The sequence below is a fragment of the Patella vulgata genome, chromosome 7 (assembly GCF_932274485.2).
Source record: "Patella vulgata chromosome 7, xgPatVulg1.2, whole genome shotgun sequence".
Classification (NCBI taxonomy): domain Eukaryota; kingdom Metazoa; phylum Mollusca; class Gastropoda; family Patellidae; genus Patella; species Patella vulgata.
Window position 1 is genome coordinate 24714646 of NC_065885.2, and position 27730 is coordinate 24742375.

At 36.4% G+C, this 27730-nt stretch overlaps 1 protein-coding gene across 1 annotated transcript; it reads right to left on the reverse strand.

The window, feature by feature from the left end:
* Positions 1 to 3171: 3171 nt before the first annotated feature.
* Positions 3172 to 26524, reverse strand: LOC126827825 (sodium- and chloride-dependent GABA transporter 1). Its single transcript, XM_050557395.2, has 13 exons — positions 25406 to 26524; positions 13870 to 14001; positions 12485 to 12815; positions 11635 to 11767; positions 10158 to 10292; positions 9022 to 9125; positions 8544 to 8668; positions 8133 to 8245; positions 7653 to 7784; positions 7287 to 7389; positions 6595 to 6695; positions 5540 to 5707; positions 3172 to 4578 (listed from the first exon to the last, which is right to left on the reverse strand). Exons 1-13 carry the CDS (start codon positions 25638 to 25640, stop codon positions 4462 to 4464), a joined length of 1929 nt encoding a protein of 642 aa, XP_050413352.1. The 5' UTR covers positions 25641 to 26524; the 3' UTR covers positions 3172 to 4461.
* Positions 26525 to 27730: the final 1206 nt, after the last annotated feature.

Sequence of the window (27730 nt, forward strand, 5' to 3'; positions counted from 1 at the left end):
GGGACCGTGATCACTGTTAGTCCGCCCCTGAGTAATGAAAAAGAGAATGACAGAAGCTCACCTAGTGAATGTCAAGAAGAATGACAGAGTTTACCCGGCGAAAGACAGAATGACACGGGTTCACCATATGAATGACAAAATGACAAAAAATGGCAAAGAGAATGACAGGGTTCGCCAGGCGAATGACAGGTTCACCAGTGGAATGACAAGGAGAATGACAGATTCACCAGATGAATACCCCTAACACCCAAATAAAACCAGGCATAGTTCACAGAATGACAAAGAGAATGATGCAGGCTTACATGAATAATAAACATAATCGTAGCGGTTCACTAGATGAATGATGAAGTAGTTATGCCATTATGCATTAACCTGAGTCATTATGTTTTTCATTGAGAGAGAAAGAGAGAGAGAGAGAGAGGGGGGGGGGGTTAACGTCCACTCGACACAAACTAGTCATTTTAATTTAATTTCAATAATTCGCTTGCGAGTTGGGTAATGATCAGCCATCAGTCCATTTGTCATTCGTCTGGTGAACCTGTCATAAGCTTGTCATTCGTCTGGCGAACCTGTCATATCCTTTGTCATTCTTCCAGTGGGTTCCTGACACTATTTTTGTCATTCACCCAGTGAACGTCTTCATTCCCTTGTCATTGTGTTTGTCATTCATCTATCATTCCTTTTGCACTTCGCCTGGTAAACCTCTGTTATTCCCTTTGTCATTCATCGTGTGAACCTGCCATTGCCTTTCTAATTCGTCCAGTGGGCTCATGTCATTATCTTTTTCATTCATCCAGTAAACCCTTGTCATTCTCTTTGTCATTCACCCAGTGAGCCTTTGTCATTGATCTAGTGTTTCTCTGTCATTGATCCAGTGAGTCTCTGCCATTTATCTAGAGATCCTGGTCATCCTCTTTGTCAACTGTTTTTCGTCTATTGAGCCAGTCATTCCTATATATTCTCTCTTAATTCTACCTTGAAGTGACTACTCAGTATAATCCCCATGTATTCCAATACAAACATTATGCATTACACTAGTTCCATAACATAATTGAGTTGGTGTAAAAGGTGGCGTTATTGTTTAAAAATTTCTTGTCATTCGCCATTAGGGAGTACCAAAAAATATTCTTTATCGGGTTCTTAATTAGATTGTGGGTAAGGCGCTGGCTCACTAGCCCGGAGGTCGGGTGTTCGATCCCTGCATTGGCCGAGAAAGTTCATCCAGATTTTCCGGTGTGATTCCCCCTTGTCAGTGATGCAGGACGGAGGGCATGACAAGGACAGCTGTCTAGTCATTCGGATGAGACGAAAAACCGAGGTCCCGTGTACACATTGGCGTGCACGTAAAAGATCCCTTGACAGTTGGAATTCGATATAAGAGTAGGCCGTCGTGCCGCTGTCCGGGCAAAATTTCCCTCATAGCACACTGTATGGCGTATGCCCGTCTTCATTAGCCCAGTTCGGAGCAAAACAGCAGGACGTTAAACCCCATTTCATTTCATTTCATTTCTTAATTAGATTATTATGTTAAAATTGTTATATTGAATTCATAAAAACTATAAGTGTTTATTAAAGATGCCTTACCACGTACAGACTGTATAATATGATTATATATTTGAACTAAAACACATTTAACTAATTTATCCATCAAACCCCCCTCAAAACATTTTAATCGCAAGAGATTATACCCCAACCCTTAAATATCTATGTTAAGCAAGCAGCTTTTCACGTGACTTGATTGATGGAGGATCCATTGAACTAAAACACATTTAACTAATTTATCCATCAAACCCCCCTCAAAACATTTTAATCGCAAGAGATTATACCCCAACCCTTAAATATCTATGTTAAGCAAGCAGCTTTTCACGTGACTTGATTGATGGAGGATCCATTTTTGGCTTGTATTTGTCTTTAAACGCTGGTCCACTTACCATAAATTACCTACGCCTAAATACATTCTTGGATTGTCCTCTGTTGTAGTTTAAATATCTCATTGTTTTCACAACCGCTAGCCACTAGACTAAGCGCCCCCCTGTGCTGCTAAACAGACAAAATACCGACAGTATTTCAGTTTGTGATACCTTTACATTTTTGCCTTTAAGCGCCGCATGGGTGTTTTTCAGGGAATCCAGTATTGGAAATAACTACCCGAATGTATCTTTAATATCGTAATTTTTGATCTCAATAAGCAACAATGCAATTAATTTAAAACTAATGTTATCACCCGTTTACTAAAAATTCTTGTATTTATAAACGAAAACTTAAGTAATAAAGTAATGAAGATGTAAATCAATCATATGGAGTTGACGGTTTTTGTCATGTCACAAACTTAAGCGTTTTCGAACCAAATTTATTCACACGAAGTTGTGAAATTACCACTATGCAATCTAATTAAAATCAGAAATTATTTCATTCCATTAAAATTTGCAACAACCGGGTGTGAACTGGCAATGGGTGATCTGGACCCTTATGTAACATTCAATTTCATCAGATACATCACCCCAACCGACGCCCAACAAACAAAAATCAAAATTTAAACGTTTCATGGAAGCAGAATAATAAATGAATATTTTATACTGTTACGTAAAGGGGGCGGCTTGGGATCCTATAGCCCCTGTCCGCCACCTGGATCCGCTACTCGATGAGATCAAGTGAAACAAAATAATGTTAGTATACTTTTAAATAGACTGGGTCGCTCGTCACGCTCTTGGTAATTTCCATTATTTTCAAAAGTTCAGACATCTATGATGCTGATTTTTACTTTTTAAAAACGGCAAATCCTTCAGTGCTATAAATAATTAGACATGGAATTATGGAGAATATATTCTTGCTATGGCTAATTAAGTTGGTTGAAACCAAGATGTTACCTTTAAATATAATGGTTCAAATGAGATCAGCGTTTCTCAGCGTTGGACATCTTCAACACAGTATCTAAATTACGGGAATTGTTTGCTAATAAACATGCATATTTGAGGCAGGTTGAATTCCCTAAGAACATATACAAAAATTACTACCCAGTACATATCAAGATCCAAACTTCATATTTAGTTGTTTTCCGGATTTTGTGGTTCCGTGCACTGGGTATTGGAATTAAGAGTTATTGGATGTTATTTGTGTGTTGTGGTGAACGGCATCATTGTCTGAAGAACCGTTATGTTTCCTTAATTATTCACTGGAAAAATTATTCTTGCCATCACTACCAATTCCAGGTTGGATCTTAATGAAAGGAATGTCCTTATTTAAATGTAGTAGTTTTATTTTCTACAAGACTGAGCAAACTATAACTAACATAGATAACCCTATTCTATAACATTTGAAAGTTGTACACTGTCAAAACATTTACATGTTGTAATAATCTTAATAATCATAATTAGTATAATCATATACATCAACAAATAATATTACAGGTATAAATAAGATAATACTTCAAATAGAAAAGCTCAATGGTGAAGACGGGACTGAAAATTCCTAACCCTTAATAAAATTCCTGCCTAATCTCAATTTTTAGCTCGACAAAAGTACCTAAATGAGCAGAAATATTGTCCCGGAGCTTCTGGTTTAGAAAATTATCGTGCAATCACCAAAACCTCGCGCACAAGTTTACACTGTCTCCATGCCAGACCCCCGTTGCTGGACACGCCCTTGTCATGGTATTCTTGGGAATTCCGTTAAACATTACTCGCAGAATCGTCTGCAACTTAGTTAAAATTTCAAACGGAGCAATTTGTTGAGAGTTATGTGCGTGGATATTAATAGGTCTGGGTAATAAGTTATCACCGAGCCACAGACAATATTTTAATTATGTGATCTGAATTGCAATACGCCATTATTGAAAAGGCATTGCACACATGAAAACTCCGACGTAGTTCGATTGACCATTGGTGAATAATTAGTGTGGAAACTGATATATAAATAATGGTAAATAACAATATACAAATACATAAATATCAACAAACGTTGAGTATAAAAATGAAAACATTGTCAAATCTGGGATAGCGTATATTTCCAGCTTGATTCTAATTTACATACATTTAATAGATTACGATTGTTCACAATATACATTTAAAAGAAATACAGCCGTTATAAATTCAAATATTTTTGTCGTAAAAATTACCAAAAAAGCAAATATAATGCACAAATCTGTTTACCATACACATTTGAAAAGAAATACAGCCGTTACATATTCAAATATTTTTGTCGTAAAAATTAAAAAAAAAAAGCAAATATAATGCACAAATCTGTACAGAAGTAGCAGAACGTTAACCATTTCTTCAGTGGTAGCATACAATCTGCAACGACAGTTTCTTGATTTAGCTTTCTTTTCATCAATACGTTTTACTGTTTCTCCAGCCTTTTTGGCTAAAATTCCACTCAATTTGAATACAATGGAAATAATACACCCACGTGTGTAATTAAAGTCTAAACTAAACATCAAATACGACCGATTTGTCACTTCCTGGTCTATACTCTCGCTACGCCATCTGGAGTACTAAATGGAGGAATTACGGAATAAGGTGGAGGTGGGCCAGGAGTATTTCTTGTAGCGGGCAAATCTGGCCTAAACAAAACTTTTACTCGCTGCAAAATACAAAACAAATACAACGTTGAAGGAAAGTATCATGAAAATTATGTCATCAAATTCACAATAAGTACACGTACTTCGTGACGCACAATATACACAGACATTGCGAGCATTAAAGGACAATATTGGTGTCAGTCATTATCACATTATGTGATAGAACTAATTAAACACGTTCCAAATATAATTTTAACATAGAGATCATTGCTACGATAGCTGAGTAATACAGGTTTCCTGAATCGGAAGTGGCGAACGCCAAAAGAAAACACGAGTCATCCCGCTATATAACTAACTGAAGTGACGAGTGATAACAGAGCGAATTTCTGCTCACTAATAATTCCTTCCAAGACCAAAAGTTGTTGTGTGAGACTATGAGAGGATATCTGACAATTCATAAAAAGAATTGACTGCCACTAGATAAGAGAACACGAAAGAAAAATAGAAATAGTCCGTACGTTCCCTTGTTTATATTCATTCTATACCTTATAAAAACAAACGTATATATCAGACTACGTGAATTGATCCCGCCACACAGTGTCAGTTCCTGTTTGCAAACCTGGGCATTCAAGCAAGCACTCAAAGCTTGAGGAGGGCCATCGTGGCTCAGTGAGTAAAACATCGACTCGCTACTCCGAAGGTCCTGTGTAGATCCTGGTATTAACCGAGAAAGTTCATCCTGATTTCCGGCGTGGTTCCTTTTTGGAAGTTGGTGCAGAAGAGTGGGACGTCAAACCCCATTTCTCTTGAACTTACCCTACCATATTTGTCAATGTCTAGCGGATAGCCTAAAACAGTAACTCTATATTTTGTCCATTCATTTTATTATTTGGTAATTGGTAGCCTACCGATGTTATATCGAAATTTGTACACTCTAAACTTGCTGACCACAGTCGAAGGGTAAATAATAAATCCCCCATCGATTATATCTAGAAAACAAATGTTAATGTGATTTTTACTTACTCGACTAAAAGAGCCCCCAGTTGTAAAAAACGTGATAATCATAAAGATAGGTATGATGCCAATGGATGAAAATGCTAGAACACCACCAAAACAATGTGCCCATGTAGGAAATTCATAGGAATCGTAGGTAAACGGTTTAAATGTAACAATTCGGGCTACAGCGACGCCCTGAAACAAACAGGTGAATAATATTTACGTAATATATAAACAGTGATATAATTACACACTTTTAACCCATACGACGGCTTGACAAGCTCCATATACATCCCCGGCAGTACCCCCACCCCCACAAAACTCAGTATTAAAAATTCCACCAATAATAGTGGCTTTAATAGTACAATCATAAAAACTGAGATAACGTTGCGATCTTCTCTTCTAACAAACAAACAGACCACGTTTTAGAATATTCCATCGACATTTCTGTAAAACTAATGCTGGTAAGATAATCCCACGGGCGTGGTAGAAAATTCTCAATTTCGACACGGCAATTCCACATGCTTTAACGAACAATCTCACAAAGTTTTAAAAATACGGGAGTAGGCGGAAATCCATTGTCCCCGCACAATTCTTCTGTCTGGTAGTAAACATCAGATCATAGTAAATGTATTAGTCTCAAAATGGCCGAATTATTGTATTGGCCAAACATTAAACCCCATTCTTGTCCATTCTCATGATAGAATGAATTTGAAAACATAATTCGTTAATGACTCTGATCTGTAGAGTTTTCAGAAAACAAGGCAAATGATCCTAGGATATGGAATGTAATTTAGAATAAGAGTTTCTTTATAATAGTTTATTTCAGTTGCATTGTCCTGGTAATGAGCCGATTAGATGGGACAAAAAATACCCCAAAGTCTCTTGTTATCTCTATCAGCACGTTATAATATATATCCCCAGACAGCTTTAAACAAGAATAGACCATAGCCCGATGTCCTTGTTTGCTCTGTTAGTGCAGAAACCCTACATTTTATCTGATTTTTTATTTATTTCTAATATATGTTACATAAATTAAAGAATTTGAACCAATTTCAAATCAATACAAATTTAAATCTTACAAAACAAATGGCCGGTGTTGTAACCACCCAACAAATCTTCCAAAAATAAGATGGATAAAAGCCAAACATATCTTTCAGATTCTCATAGAAACGATTTACACCTGCAAAAAAACATATTGCATTTTGAAATAAAAATAACTGAATTTCTTCTGCTGGTCTCTGTAATATATATATTAATTAAAATCTGTTCTAAAATCTCTATAATATATATATTAACTAAAATCTGTTCTGTCTATCGTCTGCCACTCGTCTCCTGATTTGTTCAATATGAATAATCAAATTTGTCTCTATTGTACACAATGCCATAAGTTAAGCACCCGCTGTAATTTTCATAATGACGTTGAAACCCTGATACTATAACCTCGGTAAACAAATGTGGTTTACAAGAATACATCTTGGACAACATAAAGATAAAGAGTTTATACAGTTTGGATTCTGGAAAGAAATCCAAGATGCCGTATTTGAGCCAACATGGGAGTCACAATAAGTATGGAGTTTAAGATAGCTCATACACCCGCCACGTCCATTACACAGTTTCGGTTTACTATTCTTGTAATGCTGACAACATTCTCCCGACCCATTCCTTAAAAAATCCTATGCTAACTGTTCACACCACCACCACTCGCCCGCCCCTAGACTATACTAACATGAAAGGTAAGCCATCTACCGTTAAATTTATAAAATCTAGTTACCGTAACCCCAGGAAACGGCTATACACTCGAAAAATATCAGAAGTAACAAACAGATACCACTGGCAGCATAGTTATCAAATATTTGAAACATGTACATTCCACCCTAAAATATAAATAACATTACAATAAGGATTTCAGTTGATAATAACAAAATTTACATTATCTGCAACATTTATATACCTATATATTTATAACAGGTCACATGTATGGCAATGGGTCTATTTCAGTAGGTCATTCAGTATTTATCATGTAATCATTCAATGCTGATACTGTAAAAAAATCATACAAATGGACTTGAATTAATATAATCATCTACTACCCAGCATGGAAGAATTATTTGCGTTTTGTGAATTGTTCAATACTTACGTGTGTCACCATTGACAAACCAATCAAGTAGGAAAGAAAACAGACAGAAGCTATAAATATTTCTCTATAGGGTCTCAGAATACGTGGAAATTCGTCTATTATAGCTGTGAAAAATCCTTCCATAGTTACAAACTACAATATAGAAAACTGGTGGTTTATTGAATTTTAAGCTTCCGATACATGTTTTTGAAATAGAATGACCCTAGCTGATATGTAATGATTGTTGTTATTGTTCATCCAAGAATAAAAAGTTTCTCGAAGAATGGCAGAATTATTATTACTGTCTAAAACACATAACCATGGCGGTATGAAATCAATGGAAACCGGGGCAAACGGTAAATCTATAAATGGCCGCCGTTACTATTGATATATATCTTTTTTTTTGAATGGGTTTTCAGCCAATGCATTCATAAAGTTTGCATTATACAGGTGGCCATGTCACTTTATATCAATAATCATTGGTTGGTATCTTATACTAACCTGACTGTCCAAGCCCAGCATTAACATCATCAAGAAGAAGCAAATTGCCCATAATGGTGAAATGGGCAGCTGAATTACGGCTGATGGGTAAGCAAGGAAAGCCAACCCTGGTCCTATAACACAATATAAAATACATATAGACATTTGATTAAATGACCTCGTCACTGACCCCCAGGAAAGTGGGTTCTGGTTATTAGTTAAGATTATTTTTGCTAGAATTTTACTAATGTATATAAGCAATAAAACAATGCTATAATTTTTGTGGTTTCAAAGCGCTGTATATTTTTTCTGAAATATATCTGCATATAATTCAGAAATGCTAGATCATCCATGACATTTGATTAAAATCAATATTTTGCACGTTTGATAACTTCCCTTTAACAAATAAAAGAATGTAGTCAGTTGACCTACCACTAGCAGCAACCGAACTAACAGGTTTACCCTGTTCCTGGGCCATGAATCCAACCACAGAGAAAATAACAAAACCAGCAAAAATACTTGTACAACTGTTTAATATAGAAATAAAAACAGCGTCCCTGAAATACAAACAAATATATAGTCTTCTAAACACGACCACGATGATGGAACTCTTGTGATCATTCAAATCAGAATGCATCCTGTAACAGATACAATTAAAGTGATATACGAGATTGTTCTTGTTTTCGACCAGACCGTCTGTAAAGAAAAAGAGTAAGAACAGAGGTCCCAAAACGGGGTCTTGTGGTAAACCATTTTGCAAATTGACGGAATATGGCCTTTTAGATGTCATTTCTCATCCCCATTGCTTACAACTTCCCGTATACTTTTACATAAATCAACATATAATATCAATAGATTTTTATTCACCCTTAATTGCAGGACAACATCTAGACGGTGTATAAAGACTCACTTGTATATATTATTATGGTATTTATTATAGCTTCCTAGTGCAATTAGAGAACCCAAACCTAAGCCATAGGAAAATAGCACTTGTGACGCTGCATCCAACCAACACTAAAAAGAGAACATATTATTTTATATTCTACCGTGCTCCCCCGTCCTTAGTCCTAATCATTCAAACCATCTCCGCTTCGAATACAACGAATTTTGGCTGGACATAATAGCGTTAAAGGTCAAAGATCATACTGTGATTGTCTTATGTTGAAATTGGTATGGTGGGGCATCTTTTTGTTTAATAGAATTTATATCTCCGTAGATCGCGACGTGGTCAAGAATAAAGTACTGCTCGCAATTTCCTATCGCTTTTACAAGTTTCGTAAAATAAAACTTGCAAAAAATGTAAGACAGATGTGATGGCCAATGTTTCCAAATTTCAGTTATCTTCCTAATTTCACCCAGTACTAACAATTATTGTGTTAGTATTGGGTATACAGGTGGATCTAGGCTTTTCATCCTGTCCTGCACCACTGGAAATTTTAAAACAGACTGGACCTTTCTCGGTCAACACCTGGATCGAATCATAGGTCGTTTTAACTGGTGGATTGAGGCATTTGATAAAAGTTGCAGCCAGATAGCATAAACACAAGTGTTGCTATTTTGTCCATCGTATTCGTTGTTGTCAAAAAAGAATAAACGAGTCTACTTTGTCGTAGCTGTTCTCGTTAAAAAGGTAATATGTAGACATCATACATCTTTATATCAGTCGGCTACGACAAAGAAGAGAGAGAGAGAAAAATGGGGTTTAACGTCCATTCGACACAAACTAGGCCATTTCGGGACTAACATATGGTTTTTAATTTTATTTCAATAATTCGCTTGCGCGAAGGGGTCTTTAGCAGTGGGAGGAAACCGGAGGACCCGGAGAAAACCCACGAGGTTTGACTACAGCAAAGGATATGCACAGTAATAATAAAAGACGTTGACGTTGGTCTTTACGTTAGTAAGTGAAGCGTGTCTAACAATGCAGATCGATGTTGAAGTTACGAAACAAACTTGGATAAACAACAAATATCAGATGTAATGAGGAGTACTGAATATACTGCAGTACTTAATAGTGAATACAGAAGAGCAATGGGTTTATCTTACCTTCGAATCTAAAAGTCTGGACATATCTGGTACAATGTAGAATTTGATTCCCTCCAGTGCACCTGGTAATGTGACACCTCGTATTAACAAACAGAATAGTAAAAAGTAAGGAAATAGAGCTGTTACGTACACAACCTATAAATACACAAAGCTTGACAGGTAAGGTAACATACACCCATCAGCAGCTTTGTTGTCCATGCTATAAGAATCTTAGTCTCATGATTATTTCCCGTCAGTTTAATGAGATTATACGGTCATGTACTGTAAATAACGATAGCAATGAAAATTGGGCAATGCGCTTCAATCATCAAGCTTAAGGAGAAATAATTATGGAAGTACGTTTGTGAAAACCACTAAAATGTTTTAACAATCATCTAGCAGTTCTACCTATTCCTGAAAAAATGCTGAAAATCGAACAAGAACTGAATCGTAATAGTCTTTTGAGATCATAAAAGCGACCATCTTTATCCCAATACTAACTAATCTTAAAGTTTTGATGAATATCAGTGAGGAATGAAACTGTATAGAGAGAGAACGAACACGTAATGTACCTTTATCAATCTTATACGTCAAGGGTTATAAATTGAGAATTACTTTTGCAAATCAATACGGACAATTCCTGAAAATACGTGGAGATCGGAACGCCCTCAAGCCAGTACGGTACAGTAATGTACGTTTTCAACAGTCAATGGACACAACTCAAGAACTACTTTTAGCGTAAGCCTCATTACTAATTATTCCAGAATATTTTATCAAAATGGGTGTAGAACTTAATTCTGTAGAGGGGGTGGAAGTGGGTTTCGTCAGACGAACCGACGGACAAGAGGCGACGACAATCTACGATCACATCAACATGTAGTCATATCAAAATTGTTACATATCCTTCCAGTTTCAGGTAAACTTCGGTCTAAAATACGCTTGGGTTGTAACACTTTCGATTGACCCTTGGTCTTCAATATCTTCCGGAGGTTTGCTTTAATGTTTAAAGATACATTATGGGAGATTCGATAAGGAGTTGGCAGTTCTCACTATAATAATTAAAAACTAGAAAATGTAAAGGCAATTTGCTGAAAATTTCATTCAAATTGATTCACTATGAACCGAGAACTAAGCGATTGAAATTTCAACCTAGCCTCGATCATCATTACTAAATCGTTAAATCGTGAAGGAAAGTTATGCAGTAAATCGGCTCATAATCCACTAAACATCGCAGGCTAGCGATGCCATCTAGAGTTGATTATGGTCTGGATAGGTTAATTAATGTCTATAAAAGTAATAATTTAGATAACATTTCAGGCCTAAAGAAAGACCTGCAATAGACAGATTTAGTTCTTGCATAATGTATGTTTAAGGTTTTTACACCGATTTGTTGAAGGCACAGAAACATCAATAAGATTTCTGCCGGTAATACTCAGGAGCTTATTTTATTAGTATTAGCGGAGTGAAACCTTTATTTGAAATATTACACCATTTATACCTTGCCCGTCCACTGTACTCCTTTCCAAATACAGAAATAACACAGGATCCACACAGTTAACAAGGTCAGTGCCAACTGCCATCGGACATCACCAGGTTCGTCAATGCCAGAACTTATTTGCAACACGTTACGTCTGAAATATCCAAGCAATAACACGCCATCTTGTCAAACATGATTGATTAATGTCAGCTGTCAGTGATGCAGGACGGAGGGCCTGACAAGGACAGCTGTCTAGTCCTTCGGATGAGACGAAAAACCGAGGTCCCGTGTATACATTAGAATGCACGTAAAAGATCCCTTGGCAGTTGGATTTCGATATAAGAGTAGGCGATAGTGCCGCTGCCCGGGCAAAATTTCCCTCATAGCACACTGTATGGCGTAAACCCGTCTTCATTAGCCCAGCATAGGAGCAGAACAGTAGGACGTTAAACCCCATTTCATTTCATTTCATTTAATGTCAGCTAACATCAAGGTCATTTCAACTATTTAATCTACAAATTTTGTTTTAATTGTCTTAATTACTATCAACTTAACACTGTAGCCCGTATTGTTTTAAGTAAGTTAAGAATTGTTTTATTGGCCGGCTGCCACACTAAACAAATTGGAGATACATAATCCACCAAAAATGGGCTTTGGTTATTTACTGAAATTTTGTTTCCAGAAAACTAGTGATAATGGTCGTTCTAAAATGAAAATTCTCATTAATTTAGTTTCGTAATTTATTAAAATTGAGACTGTCTCACATCCGAGTAGATGTATATTTATTACAGAATACATACCATGAAAATTTTTTAAAATCTTATTATTGTTTTCTTCTGTACACTTTTTAAAATGGAAATTTTATACTTACTCCCAGAACTCTTTGACAGGAGAAATAAACTGTTCGCTTTCATACAACTGGACACATTTGAAACCCCGATTCGTAAATTCGGTAATACTTGTGAGGTTTTCCGCTGATGTAATGTTAGTCTCAAATGAGTATGAATCATTTGAGCATGTGTAAGGAAACTTGAATCGTTCATATTCAGACAAACACTGTGGCGAGTTCCATGGATTTTCACACGTGGACCAAGGTAAAGTAGCAGTAAATGAACTAAATAGATAGAACAAAGTCCATGCTAGAACAACTATGTAGTAAGTATTCAACCAAAAGGCAGCCATTGTAGCAGCAAATCCGACGCCTGGAAAAAAGGAAAGAAGCGGATTGCAGTTGAAGTTCGTTAATCCACAGATTCTCCCGCCCACCCCGGCCCCATGAACGAAATTTTCAGTGATTAAGAGTGCCTGGCTCATCAACCACGTGTTTCCGGGTTCGGTCCTCGAGTTTTTCCACCAGTTTCCCCATGTCAGTGGTGTAGGCAAGGGGAGCTGGGATGGAACAGTGGCTAGTCGTGTGGATGGACGAAAAACAAGGTCCTGTGTACATTTTGGCATACAGTTAAAAGACCCCTTAACAGTTGGAATTCGGCGAAGAGTAGGTGGAAACGTGGATGTCCGGGCAACATCGCCTTCATAGAACACTACATTCCTTAGTCCATTCACGCAGAAACACATGACTTTAAACCGGATTTTATTTTATCAAACGGAGCCATGCAAACAAGATTTACCTACATCTCCGTTTCCCATCCTGCACTAAGAATCCACGACGATAGTCCTGCTCTTTACTTTTGAGATGTAGTAGAGCCAACACATCCGTAATTAGGGTAATGTACATTGCTACTGTTAATTATGTTTTTTTAGCAGATCAAAATGGCTACTGGTTTGGGTATATGCATTTGATTTTGTTGTGATGGTGCTGCTGGCGTCGCGATGGTTTACTGCTAAAATTACTTATTATGACTATTCATAATAACAACACACCAGGTATAGGACTAGTTTCACAGTATCTGAATACTGATTAATATTTATTATAATTTGTATAGTACCATCCTATAAATACGTAAATACGTAATGACAAATTATTGTGCTGTTATGTTGACTTTACCACTGGAAGGCCTCAAGTAGACGGCTGTCCCAACAATAAAGTAGTACCAGGTGTTCCAGAAAGAGTAAGCATACCCTGTCTTGCATACACACTAGTTAAACAGACTAGACCAGTCTCGCTATGTATACTTTTGAAGATTTATTTTCAATGCATATTCATTCTCATAAAACTATTGTATTTTATGCTGAAATCTTTTATGAGATAAGCTATAACGATTTTCACAAATTACAGCACTTTCTTTGTTGATTTACCTTTAAATATCGGACAAATTTTCCACACACTAAGACCACCGACACTTGACCACTGACCGAGGGCTAGTTCCATGAAATACATAGGAATACCAACAAACACCACTGTCAGAAAATACGGGATTAAGAAAGCACCTGAAAAATAAAGACAAATGCGGTAAAATGCAGTTTGATGCGCAGGAGGAATAGTTACATCGCGCGGGATTAGGTGGGGTCTTGTGCAGAAAAAAAGTTTCCAGTAATGCTATTTTTTATTAGTGTGGTTCTTACTACCACTCAAGTTCCCTTTCGGTTGCCATTTTGAGGGGATTGGATGGCCGAATTGTTAACGCGTGTGCGCTGCATTATAAGGTCTGTCATTGAGTCAACTGGCGTGGTTTCGATTCCCCGGTTGTATGTAGGGTCGCCTGTCCAACCTTTGGGTTTATCTCCAGGTTCCTCGGTTTCCTCCCACTGTTAAAGACACCTACGCGCAAACGAGTTATTGAAATAGAATTGAACCATATGCTTATGCCGAATTGACCTAGTTTTTGTCGAGTGAACGTTAACTCTCCCTCTCTCTCTCTTTCTCTCTCTCTCTGCCATTTTGAGAGGTTCCTATCGTTTTATATTTATGATCTCTAAAATCGTTAAAAACCGACACACATGTTTTGAATACAAAGATGCATACCAAATATATTGGAAATAACTATCTTATAAATATTTTCATGGGAATGTATAATCTTTTAGTGGCATTTAGCGATTGGAAAGCATAACAAAACTAACACAGTTACATGGGCAAACAATCACTAGTTTATTTTACACAAGCACAACGTTTCGATAAGTATCCTCTTATCGTTATCAAGCACAATGACATTTAGTAAACTTGAGGGTCTATATATATATTGTAGAATGTGAAGCCATACTTAATAATAATGATTAGAAGAATTCAAATTATTTAACAAGCATATTTAACAACAAAGAACTAAAAAGCACCGCGTGATTACAAAGATAGATGAACATGAAACGTTAATTATGTTTATACAACGAAACCACACTGAATAGACGACAGGTGATTAGGGGGAATCCATACATTAGAATAGTATATTAATAAATAAGAACTTATAAATGCAAGGCTATTGACTCAAAATGTAAAGGATGAAACCACAACAAGAATGTGATATAGCAAGATTTATTAATTTTTGATAACATGATCATATGCCCTAGGAATAAATAGTCCCAAATCTTTATTCAATTCTGGAGAAAATCTTCTAATGTTTATTGCTTCTTTTATGTTGGCTGGGGCCGTTGATTTGTGTTCTGAAATTATTTTATCTACTGGCTTTTGGTTTCCCCAATATAGGTCTTTTCACATGAACAGTTAATTTTGTAAACTGTCCCTTTTGGTTGCACGGGAATGGTTGGTTGCAGTTTTCCATTGTCTTTTAAAATCTGTTTGAGGGATATGGGGATAGAGAAAGAAGTGTTAATGTTGAATTTCTTTAGTAATCGGCTAATCTGGTAGGTGAGACTTCCATAGAATGGTAGGGAGATTCTGATAGGTAAATTGTCTTGCCTCTGTTGGTTGCCTCTGCTGTTATTTAGCGTGGCCTCTCGTCTGTCTGTTGACTATAGTTGGGGGGTAATTATTTAGGTTGCAGAAAACGTGCCGTAAGTGGTCTAATTCGTCATCAAGGTTTTTTGGTTTTCATATGTTAATGTCTCTGCGTACTAAGGTGGATATGGGGGCTCTTTAATATATAGTGGGGATGGCTCGAGTTATAATTAATGTACTGGTCTGTGCGGGTGGGTTTACGGTAAACCTTCGTTTTTCATTTTGCTGTTTTGTTTGTGGACGTGGACATCTAAAAATAGTAAGGTTTCTTCTTCCTCTGTCTCTATGGTGAATTTGATCCTGGGGTAGGTGATCCAATAGGGCCATAGGTTCATCATTTTCTTCCAAGACAACAAAGGTATAATCCACCTGGCGAAGCCAAACTAGGGGGGGGGGGGGGGTCGGGTTCTTCCTAATTTTCTTGTACGTTATAGTCATTGGTGTTCATTGTAACTGTAGATTTCCCTTTATCGGCAGGAATTATGGTTATGGATTTATCATCTTTCAGGTCCTGGATTGCTTCCTTATCTCCTTTGCTGATGTTCTTTGGATTCTTTTTGGTTTGGGATTTGGATATCAAGTTGGCTATTTGGTGACGTAGAAAATCAACTTTCCCACCCGGTGCCAGTTGTCGAAGGCCCTTTATACATTGGCGATGAGGTCATCATGGCCCTTAGATAGCTGATTGATCTGGTCTTCACTTAGTTCTTTGTTACTTAGATTCACTACTGTCTTGGTGAGGAATTCTGTGTACTTCCACAGTACACAGTAGTTGTGGTTGTACTTCCACTGGTACTTGTGGTCTTTTTCTGCTTAAGCTGTTCAAGTTTCTTGAGGTGGCATTGTTTAATTCTTTCTGAATTGGCTATAGGTTTGTAGTTGTGGGAATGTGACGGATATAGTTAAAATTTTCATTGGTGAATTTGTCTTTGAGAGCTGATGTAATCCATAGATTTGACATAACTGACGGTGTTTGGTGTTCCGGTGGTGTTGGATACGTTCCCGGACAAGGGACTTGCTTGCTCGATGTAGAATCTCCCTACCAGTCTATGGAAGTCTCACCTACCAGATTAGCCGATTACTAAAGAAATTCAACATTGACACTTCTTTCTCTATCCCCACATCCCTCAAACAGATTTTAAAAGCCAATGGAAAACTGCAATCAACCATTCTCGTGCACCCAAAGGGGCCAGTTTACAAAATTAACTGTTCATGTGAAAAGACCTATATCGGGGAAACCAAAAGACCAGTAGATAAAAGAATTTCAGAAAACAAACCAACATAGCGGTCATAGCTGAACACTTGAATGACCATCCAAGACACACAATAGACTGGGACGTGTTAGAAATTCTGGCTACTAATCAACATAATAGGAAAATTAGGAAATTAAAAGAAGCAATAAACATTAGATGATTTTCTCCATAATTGAATAAAGATTTGGGACTATTTATTTCTAGGGCATATGATCATGTTATCAAAAATTATTAAATCTTGCTATATCAGTGTTGTTGTGGTTTCATCCTTTACATTTTGAGTCAATAGCCTTGCATTTATAAGTTCTTATTTGTTAATATACTATTCTAATGTATGGATTCCCCCTAATCATCTGTCTTCTATTCAGTGTGGTTTCATTGTATAAACATAATTAACGTTTCATGTTCATCTATCTTTGTAATCACGCGGTGCTTTTTAGTTCTTTGTTGTTAAATATGTTTGTTAAATAATTTGAATTCTTCTAATCATTATTATTAAGTATGGTTTCACATTCTACAATATATATATAGCCCCTCAAGTTTACTAAATGTCATTGTGCTTGATAACGATAAGAGGATACTTATCGAAACGTCGTGTTAGTGTATAATAAACCAGTGATTGTTGTCCCATATAACTGTGTTAGTTTTGTTATGGGAATGTATCTTTATATGAAAGGTAAAACATATACGTATATATTATCAAGTAATTTAGAATGTTTTGTAGTTTGGATTGGCACTACCCTTCCTGAATTATATGACCCAAGGCACGTGTCTCGTGTCCACTGTGCCTATTCATTAATCGAACACGTCTACATGATTTTTACCGGATACATATCCTGGTCCTGTCATTCCCTTTTCGTATTATTGTTCTCTTTCTTATTTTACATGGCCTGAATGATGTTAATATATTTGTTTCCAAAACTCTTTTTTGCCATTGCATATTTGTTTTGTAATAATATAAAATATTGAAATATTATTAATATTGTTTTCATCGTCTCTTTAAAATATTTCCAGAAGCATTGATATTCTAAAGCGCGAAAAGGTTCCCGAGCGATACATCAAGAATCTTGCAGTATATTGCTTTTGTTAGTGAATATTGCTTCAGTGAATTTCTAGACATATTAAACATTAATGAAAATATTGTTTTGAATCTGTACACTCTAAAAATGAATATCTCATTTTACATCATAAAAGGTATTTAGCGTATATTATAACTAATTACAACCTCTTTAACTCATCTTTCATATCTAATTAAAATCACATAGTAGATAATATAACATTTATAATCACACTGTACATGATATAACATTTGCTTCATCTTATATATCTATAATTACAACCACACTGTAATAAGGTAACATTTAATTGCTTCAGCTTATATATCTATAATAACAATCACACTGTACATAATAGAACCATTAATTGCTTCAGCTTATATATATCTATAATATCAATCACACTGTACATAATAAAAATAACATTTAATTTATTGTACCTACATAATATAACATTTAATTTATTTTACGTGCATAAAATATCATTTACTTCATTGTGCGTATACACAAAATAACGTTCACTTTATTGTACCTATATAATATAACATTTAGTTTATTGTGCGTACGGGGGGGGTGGATGGCTGAATGGTTAGCACGCACGCGCTGTATCATAAAGTCTGTCATTGAGTCAACTGGCGTGGTTTCGAATCCCCGGTTGTACGTGACAAGGAGTAGGGTCGCCTGTCCAACCTCGTTGGTTTTCTCCGGGTCCTCCGGTTTCCTCCCACTGCTAAAGACCCCTACGCGCAAGCGAATTATTGAAATAAAATTAAACCATATTTTAGTCCCGAAATGACCTAGTTTGTGTCGAGTGGACGTTAAACCCCATTTCTCTCTCTCTTATTGTGCGTACATAATATAATATTCACTTTATTGTACTACATAATTTTTATAACATTTACTTTATTGTGCGTAAATAATATAATATTTACTTTATTTTACATAATATAATATTTACTTCATTGTACTTAATATAGAATTAACTTTAGTAAATGCGTACATCATATATACATAAGATAACATTTACTTTATATGCTTACTTAATATAATATTTACTTTATTGTATATGAATACTCAATGCTCCATATTGCACGACCGATGGGAACGGTACACGGGGGCTTTATTTTTCGCCCTATCAGAATAATATTCAGCAAGAAATAATTGGGAATAAAATTCAACAATAGATTTAATTCACTCGATAAAAAACTATTTAAGAAAATGAAATGGGGTTTAACGTCCAACTGTTCTGCTCCGATTCGGCCAATGAAGACGGGCATACGCCTTGCAGTGTGCTATGAGGGAAATGGCCTTTTATATCGAATTCCATCTGCCAAGGGATCCTTTACGTGTACGCAATGTATACACGGGATCTCGGTGTTTGGTCCCACCCGAAAGACTAGACAGCTGTCCTTATGAGGCCCTCCGTCCTGCATCACTGACAAAACTACTTAAGATCTCAACTGCCTAAGATTTAATATAAGAGATTAGCCTATATTTACTACTGACTGTATGAGAGAAATCGTTAAAGAGTGGTGGGAAATGGGTTTAACGGAGTTGTCTGCGTTATGACCAGACTAAAATAATCCAATAGGCCCTTGGCTAGTGTGTGATCGAGGAGCGTGGAATCACTAACTTCCGTCGTTAAGTGTAATTTGCAATGTAGCTAGCAGTAAATCAGAAATGTTCATAAAGAAGTTGAACCGAGAGTCAATATGATCGAGATCTCCAAATATTTGATGTAATTCTGATGTGAAGACATAGCCTGTCGTAGTACAATGACCATCATGTTTATAACTTACACAGAACTACCGCTTTAACCCACTGGGTATGTAACCTTTACACTGTAGCAAATGTCCTTTACTCTCAACAAGCCCTCAAACAACCTAAACGTGTTTCATGTCAGTTTACCCAAATTAAAGCAAAATTAACTTGTCTTTGATTTTTCTCAAGTTTTCAGTTTGACATGATTCGATTTTTGTAAATTACAAATCGACATTTTTTTCGCTACTCCAAAGCTCTACTGAACTCTAAAGGAGTTTATATCCATACATTTTAGCGTTTGGAAGTATTTTCTGAAATTAAGTATCAGTTAATTAACATCAGGAGTACGTTCCACTGGCACGACGATCGTTAACGATATATTCCGGTGATAGTAAAACTGAAATGTTAGATACTGATTTTTGAAGAATATAGCGAAATTACATTATAGGGTGTAATCATGATAAAAGTTGATTACAATATTAAAATCCAGGCCAATAGTTTAAGGGGTAAACATTACTTAGTCCAACCGCTATGGCAAAGCCTGAACATCTCATGCTTACAGCCAATCTACTGTGACAAGGATATTTAACATCAAAAGTGAAAACTGTATTGTGAAAATTCTATGTAATCCAATTTGGTCATTGCGATTTTTAATATTTGCTATACGCCTCATTTTGGTTGTTATTCATTAAAAACTTTATCAATAAATATGAACACATTAAAACAGTATTCATAAATAAGAACTATGGTGGCTGATTGGTATCATGTCGGGATGTCGTGGTGTCGCCCTTCATTAGGCGACAACCCGACATCACGACATTTTAACCCGACACTACGACAACCCGACAACACGACATCACGACATTTTAACCCGACAATATACGACATTTTAACCCGACAATATACGACATTTACACCCAACACCATGACATTAAAAATGTCGTAATGTCGCGTAAAAATGTCGTATTGTCGAGTTAAAATGTCGTGGTGTCGTGATGTCGTGAAGTCGGGTTGTCGTGGTGTCGTGATGTCGGGTTGTCGTGGTGTCGGGTTATCGGCCATATTCCTCTCAATACTATGATTATGTTCCGCGGGATTTTGCAGCGCGGTTTCTCCATGTCGGTAGTGCAGGAGAAAGAACAGTGTCTAGTATTGTAGATAGGACAAAAAAAAACCTTCTGTGTACACATTGGCGTGCACATAAAAGAATCCTTCACAGTTGAAATTCGATGAAGAAATTCCACGGTCCATTAGAAATTTCCGTCATATCAATAGTCCGATAGGTTCGGAAAAATAGGAAAATGAAATGAAATGAGTTTTAACGTTCAACTGTTCTGCTCCGTGAGCCACAGTGGCTAAATGAGTAAGACGCTGGCTCGCTAGCCTGGACGTCGCGGGTTCGCCCCCGATGTTGGCCGAGAAAGTTCATCAATATTTTCCGGCGTGGTTTTCCCTTGTCATGGGTGCAAGAAGGAGGGCCTGACAAGGACAGCTGTCTAGTCGTTCGGATGGTACGCAAAACCGAGGTCCCGAGTAAAGATCCCTTGGCAATTGGAATTCGATATAAGAGTAGGCCGTAGCGCCGCTGTCCGGGCAAAATGTCCCCCATAACATACTGAACGGTGTAAGTATGTCTCCATTATCCCGGTTTGAGCAGAACAGTAGTAGGATGTTAAACTCCATTTAATTTCATTTCGTTCTGCTCGGACTGGGTTAATGAAGACGGGAGTACCCTATACAGTGTACTATGAGGCAAACTTTACCCGGATAGCGGCGCTATACGGGCTACTCTTGTATTAAATTCCAACTGCCAGGGGTGCTTTTACGTGTATGCCAATATGTAAATGGGGCTTCGATTTTTCGCCCAATTCGAACGACTATGTGTTATCCCTTGCCAGGCCCCCCACCCCCACCCTGCACCACTGTCAAAGAGGAATCACTCCGGAAATGGGGTTTAATGTCCTACTTTTCTGGTAATCAAGGTGACTCATTGAGTAAGACGTTGGCTCGCTAACGTTGAGGTCTCGTGTTCGATCACTGCGTTGGCCGAGAAAGCTAATCGGGAATTTTCCGGCGTGATTTCACTTTACAGTGGTACAGGACGGAGGGTCTGGCAGGGGATAAGGTATAGTCGTTTCGATGGGACGAAAAATCGAGGTTCCGTGTACATATAAGCCAGCACGTAAAAGCCCCCCTGCCAGTTGGAATTCAACTGTACAGTACACTGTATAGCGTATGCCCGTCTTCATTAGCCCAGTCAGAGCAGAACAGTAGAACGTTAGACACAATTTCATTTCATTCAATTTTCCTACTTTTCTGTACTAATCGGGATATTGAAGATAGGCAGAGTGCTATGAAGGAAATTTTCAATGAACCGTGACATTTCTTCATCGATATTCAACTGTGAGTGTGAAGGATTCTTTTATGTGCACGATATCACGACAGCCCGACATCACAACACCACAACAACCCGACAACACGACACCACGACATTTTAACCCGACAATACGATAATTTTACGCGACATTACGACATTAAAAACGTTATTCATAAATAAATACACATTGAATATTTACAACACGCCAGCATTTGGTTGTTATTCATCAAAAACATTATTTATAAAAAAGAATACATTAGACATTTGCAACACGTGTGCATTTTGGTTGATATTCATTAAAAAAAATATTCATATATAAGATTACATTAATATGGCCTATACTGCTCTACATTATTATATCATACCATGGCGGTTCCAATCGGTACAGTGGTGTTATCAAGAGAAAGATGAAAATATAATATTAATGGTCATTTTGGTGTTAGTCAATACTATTGTCAGATAATATGTTAATATCGACAGCAGTATAACCCCGTGGTGCCATCCACTCCACAATAGATTCTTGCCTTGGGGAACACCATGTGAATATGGCTTACTGGTCATAATTTGATGTTCATCCTTGTCTTTTGTATGCTAAGAATGAAGAAACATCAAAGCCCATTCCTTCAAATTGAAAGAGCGTCTTAAATTCGAAGAGATATCAGAATATATTATTCTAACCAACAGAAAATTGGAGGATTGACATATTAAATGACCCAAAGTTATTAGGTCGATATAAAAGTCAAGTAGATTGAGAGTAAAACAATCACTTAATGACATCCATTAACTAATTACATGGATTATCAAAATTATATTTACCTTATAAGCATTCTCTCATAATGTCAGATGTCATAACGTTATGGTATATCCATAAAGGTTACTATAGCATTAAAAAAATAAATTTACTAAATGGCATTGTATTAATTGTTTAATAAGGCTACTTAATCATTTTAATCACACTTAAATGCACGTGTTAGCTTCTGAATATTTGGAAAGAGGCGTTGTGGTAACGGTAGAACTAAAGCCTGTGGATAAAGGTTGCCATAATAACGACGGGAGATTATATACTTTTTCAATTCTGGTTTTGTTTTATTAATTAAAATATAAACAATCAATTTAGGAACTATTTGGCGTGAATTAAGCTGTGATAATCACGATCAGGATCGACGACTTTAAGTAGCTATAGAAATTTATTTTCGCGGCAGCTTTAGCTGTGTTGTCCAATCGTGTTTATTTAGAATCACTTCGGTAGAGGAGATTCTATATTAGTTGTATCTTGTTACATATGATTCTGGGATCGAAACCACAACACACTGACAGACCTTGTGATCTAAAACAGTGTTTCCAAACCTTTTTTCACTCGCGTACCCCTTGGGACATTTACATATTTCCGAGCTGCATGCATATTTATAAGGGTCTTAGGACATAGAACGTATACCACCAGTTTTCATTAAATCGTTGATAAAGTCTCATATGTACCACCTTTAACAGCTTTTATTATCAAAGACATGGTATATGAACCCATAGAAAGAAAAGGTCGCTATTCCTGTAAGGGGTGGTGGTCAAATGATCTAGCGTGTGCACTTTAGGTACATAGCCCAGTGGCTTGGTTTCGATTTCAGGCTTGTAGTTGACAAGGGTTAGGCTCGCCTGTCCAAACTCCGGGTCCTGCGGTTTCCTCCAACTTTAAAGACATTATTTAAATAAAACTGACCCATAATCTGTTAGTCCCAAAATTATAAACTCTTTTTCAAAGTTAAGGCATGTATTTAAATTAAATGTTGAACGAGTTGCGTTGATTCCAGAATTAGAGTATTTGAATATAAATAACATACACGTTCGTGGCTCCGTGTCTATTAGTCGTAAAATTGTGGCCATGTGTGGTTAAGGGACAGTGCCAGATACATATCTGTGAGTTAAGCGTGTTAATTATGCAAGGAATACTCTTCGAAATCTTTATAATAATAGTCCTGTAAAACTATCGGAAGCTCAGCGGTACTACATTTTAGCAGAAATACAACTCTGCCGTATCCAGAAGTGTTTTGCGGTACGTCGTTATTACCAAGCTCCGGTTCAAATCAGCAGTGCGATTGCTTAAATGAATTACTTAACACCATTAATCAAAACCAGTAATCACTTTAGAAGGACTCGATATTTTGAGCTGAACAGACAAGCTATGTGCTTAAAGGAGCTAAATCGCTAATATTTTGGACCTAGAAATTGACACATTGGGTCGCAACACATATAATAATGTAATATGAATGTATATAAACTGATTTACATTCAATCGTTTTCGTTTTTACTCTCATTTTAAATCAATTATGTGTCGGCGAAATACGCCAGAAGTCTCAGTCGAATGGCAATCTCTAACGTCTGGTTATTCCAGTCTACACCGATAGTATTTATTGCGCTTCCTCTCCAGATAAGAATATGTCCTCACCGTTTGACATGATGACTTGTGGATTATGTCTTGTCTCGTGCTTCGAGTCCCTTTTTACAGACGGCACTGAAACGCAACATGGTACACAATTCGTCTACCAATGGTAAAATGTTTATTTTGTCTTAAACATTGAATATAAGAAACCCATCTCTTCCCGGTAAGACCCTAACATCTATGGTGATTTAAATTGACAAAATTCGTGTTTTCAATGTCGAAGGCTTTGGATGATATTGAGTTAGAGACTTAGCTCCTTTAACCACACATTTATCAACGGGTACCTTGTGAAAACATAGATTGCCCTTTAAGTTTCTATCTATTTTTCGCTGTCACAATTAAAGGTCAAAAATTCGTACTTCAGAATCAACCAATATGCTTTATCCATATCGCGTCCAGATTTCTTTATCTGTATGTTAGATTTACAAATTTAATCTGTTTTTTTTTGTATAAAATAATTTGCCTTACAGTAATATTGTCGACAGCGCTAATTGCTAATGAAATAAATATTGATCTGTAGTATTAAGGGGAGAGGTAAGTGCAGTAACACTATAGTATCAAAAGTGGATGTCGCTCCACATTTAATACATATAGATTGTTGGCCCACTCTTCATTTCAGAATTTAGCATTTAATTATTGGGTATTAGTTCTAATGTTGTGAAATAACGCATACGGGAAAACCAAAGAAACATTTTGCTTTCTTTTCAATAGTATTTCATACTTAAAAGCACCACAAGCTGCAATCTGTAATGATTACACCGAAAATGAAATGCTGTGCAACTCTATAAGTTCTTAAAATAACGAAGTGATCTAAATAAAGAGAACATCGTCTGATATTTTACTTTCTCCAAACACAACAATGCTATCTTTACGCTTACCAAAAATTTAAAGCAAGGTAATTTACTAATTTTCCACTGCAACATAACGTTGTAAATAACCGCGTAATGATACAATTAAACCATTATATTTGCTCGGCAACATATTTATTATGAAATGTGATGAGTTCATAGACATGGGTGGCGAAAATATAAAACCCTATTAAACTGTGGGCACAAAAAATATACTAACCTCCGCCATTCCTGTAACAAAGATAAGGAAACCGCCAGACATTTCCCATTCCAATACATTGTCCAACACATGACAGAACAAACTCTGTTTTTCCGCTCCATGATTCTCTCGGCGGTTCTTCGGTGACTTTTGTTTCTATGGTTTTCGGGATGCTTGCTGCATCATTAGAGTTGGGTGTGTTCTGGTGATTGTAATAATCATTTAATTCTAGCGTTTCCTTTTCACCTTTCTCCATTCTTAATTTCTAAAATTTCTTAAATCACCGTATAGATTTATTTGGATATAAAAGTTTTATACATTATTCTTTTTTTTCTTAAAAAAATTCACTGTTTTCCACGTTACCGCACTGATATTTGTAATATAAGACAGTAGTGTACATCCACGATAGAAAAAAAACACGCTCGAAAAGTTTTGAAAGTTTTAACACAGTTTTCCGATGTGCTGCTAGCGATAAGAGGGTGAAATAATAGAGAGCAAGTTTGTCCTGTGTAATTATCACCTATGATAAATGGATTGTTAACTGTGATAATGATGGTATGAGTAACATTCTCACTAGCAATTTACCAAATTAACTCTTGGTCGAACACAATGACAGCTCACAGATATATTACTTTTATAACTTGCAAAACTCAAACATGACATTTGTAAAAACTGCTCTTAATTTTCCTCCCTGGTCGAAAATCGTGTCACCGACATTTCTCAAATTTCATTTCAGATAAACATTTATATATTTTATTATAAAAAAAATAACCGAACTGTGAATAGTTTGAGTTAGTGATTAATATCCACACACCCTATGTAGTTGAGGATCAAAAGTAGATCTCATTCATTCACCCGCAATTGTAATATTAATGACCATCTTCCATTCAACAAAATCACAAATACGTTGTTAATAGTCCATTGCAAATCCTTATATGTTCCTTTTAAAAAGTAATCGCCGGGAAGAGATCCACAGTGATTAAATTCGCTCGAGCTACAGGTTATCAGGAAGAGGTTTTAAAAGTTACGAGAATGCGAGTCGAAGAACATTATCCTATAAGAACTCTAGCAACGGGGAATGGCTGAAACTCCACGCCAAGTTTTCGATTCTGTAATACTCACTTGTCTCTGGCTGGATTAATTGAATCGTCAAGTAACTTTACAACGATTTAGAATATCAACAAGCCTAGTGGTGGCTTATAATGTGGAGTAGGAATCTACACTCCTCAAGTGGGCTAATGTCTTCTCGTCTACTTTATCCAATATCAGAATCTGCGACAGGTGTTACCTTTGTACAAACAAAATAATTGACAGACTTTGTCTGAATGGCGCGATCTCTGACAGAAGTAAAAACTTCATATCTTTCGCGAAGCATAATTTACCGCATATGAAAATACAGCCAAGGTTTACAACGTTTGGAAATTAGATTTACAGAGAGAATTTTGTTTTAAAAATTCTTCTATAAGTGAAGCCTCATATCACAATCTGTGTCATTAAGACCATGGGCTGTGCAGTTCAATGTTCTCGGATCCATTTGCTCTTCAGTGGCTTTCCTGCAATTACTAACAGAACCGATAAGGGCTTTAATTTGAATTTTGTTATTTTGAATTTGAATGAATTTGGTGTATTTTATTTTAACTTTTCATATTGAATTTAGAATAAATTACTACTGCATTTACAACTATAGTGATTATTCAAAAATACCATTTGAAATGATCCAAAAACAAAACAAAAACACGTGTTGTATCATTGTTTTGCTATTTTGTTATTTCTAATATAAATTTTCGCACTGTAGTTTTTATTAAATTCTGAATTTCAACATCGTTGGCAGTTTTGTCTTTCATGCACGATTCCTAAAAATAAAGAATATAAACCCACTTAAATCTAAACCAACCCTCATCCAGTATCAAATGCTGGTTATAACAATAAATGGTTTTTTTTAAATATGAGATATGAATTGGATTTTATTTGACCCCTTGTAAAAAAACGGTAAAATATTGTTACGTTTCTAAATCTGACCAATTGTGATATGTATTTTCTTTATTGTGCACTCTCCACTTTAAAGAGCCATTTGGAAATCTCGACCGGTTAGCAAAAATAATTTTCGATTTGACGTGATTTGACTATAAAGTTACACAGTGCATATTGAGATATAAATGACTTAACTGGTACAATCTCGTTGGGTGATTTCAAAGGAGTTTAACGAACGTTGCGGCAAAACTTCGAGAAGGTATTTGTTGAGTAATAAAACCTTCTAGTAGTTTATCGAGGGCTGACCGTCCTTACCGCACGGTACAAATATTATCACCACTAGAAGCAACAAGCCAGAACTCATACCAAAATGGC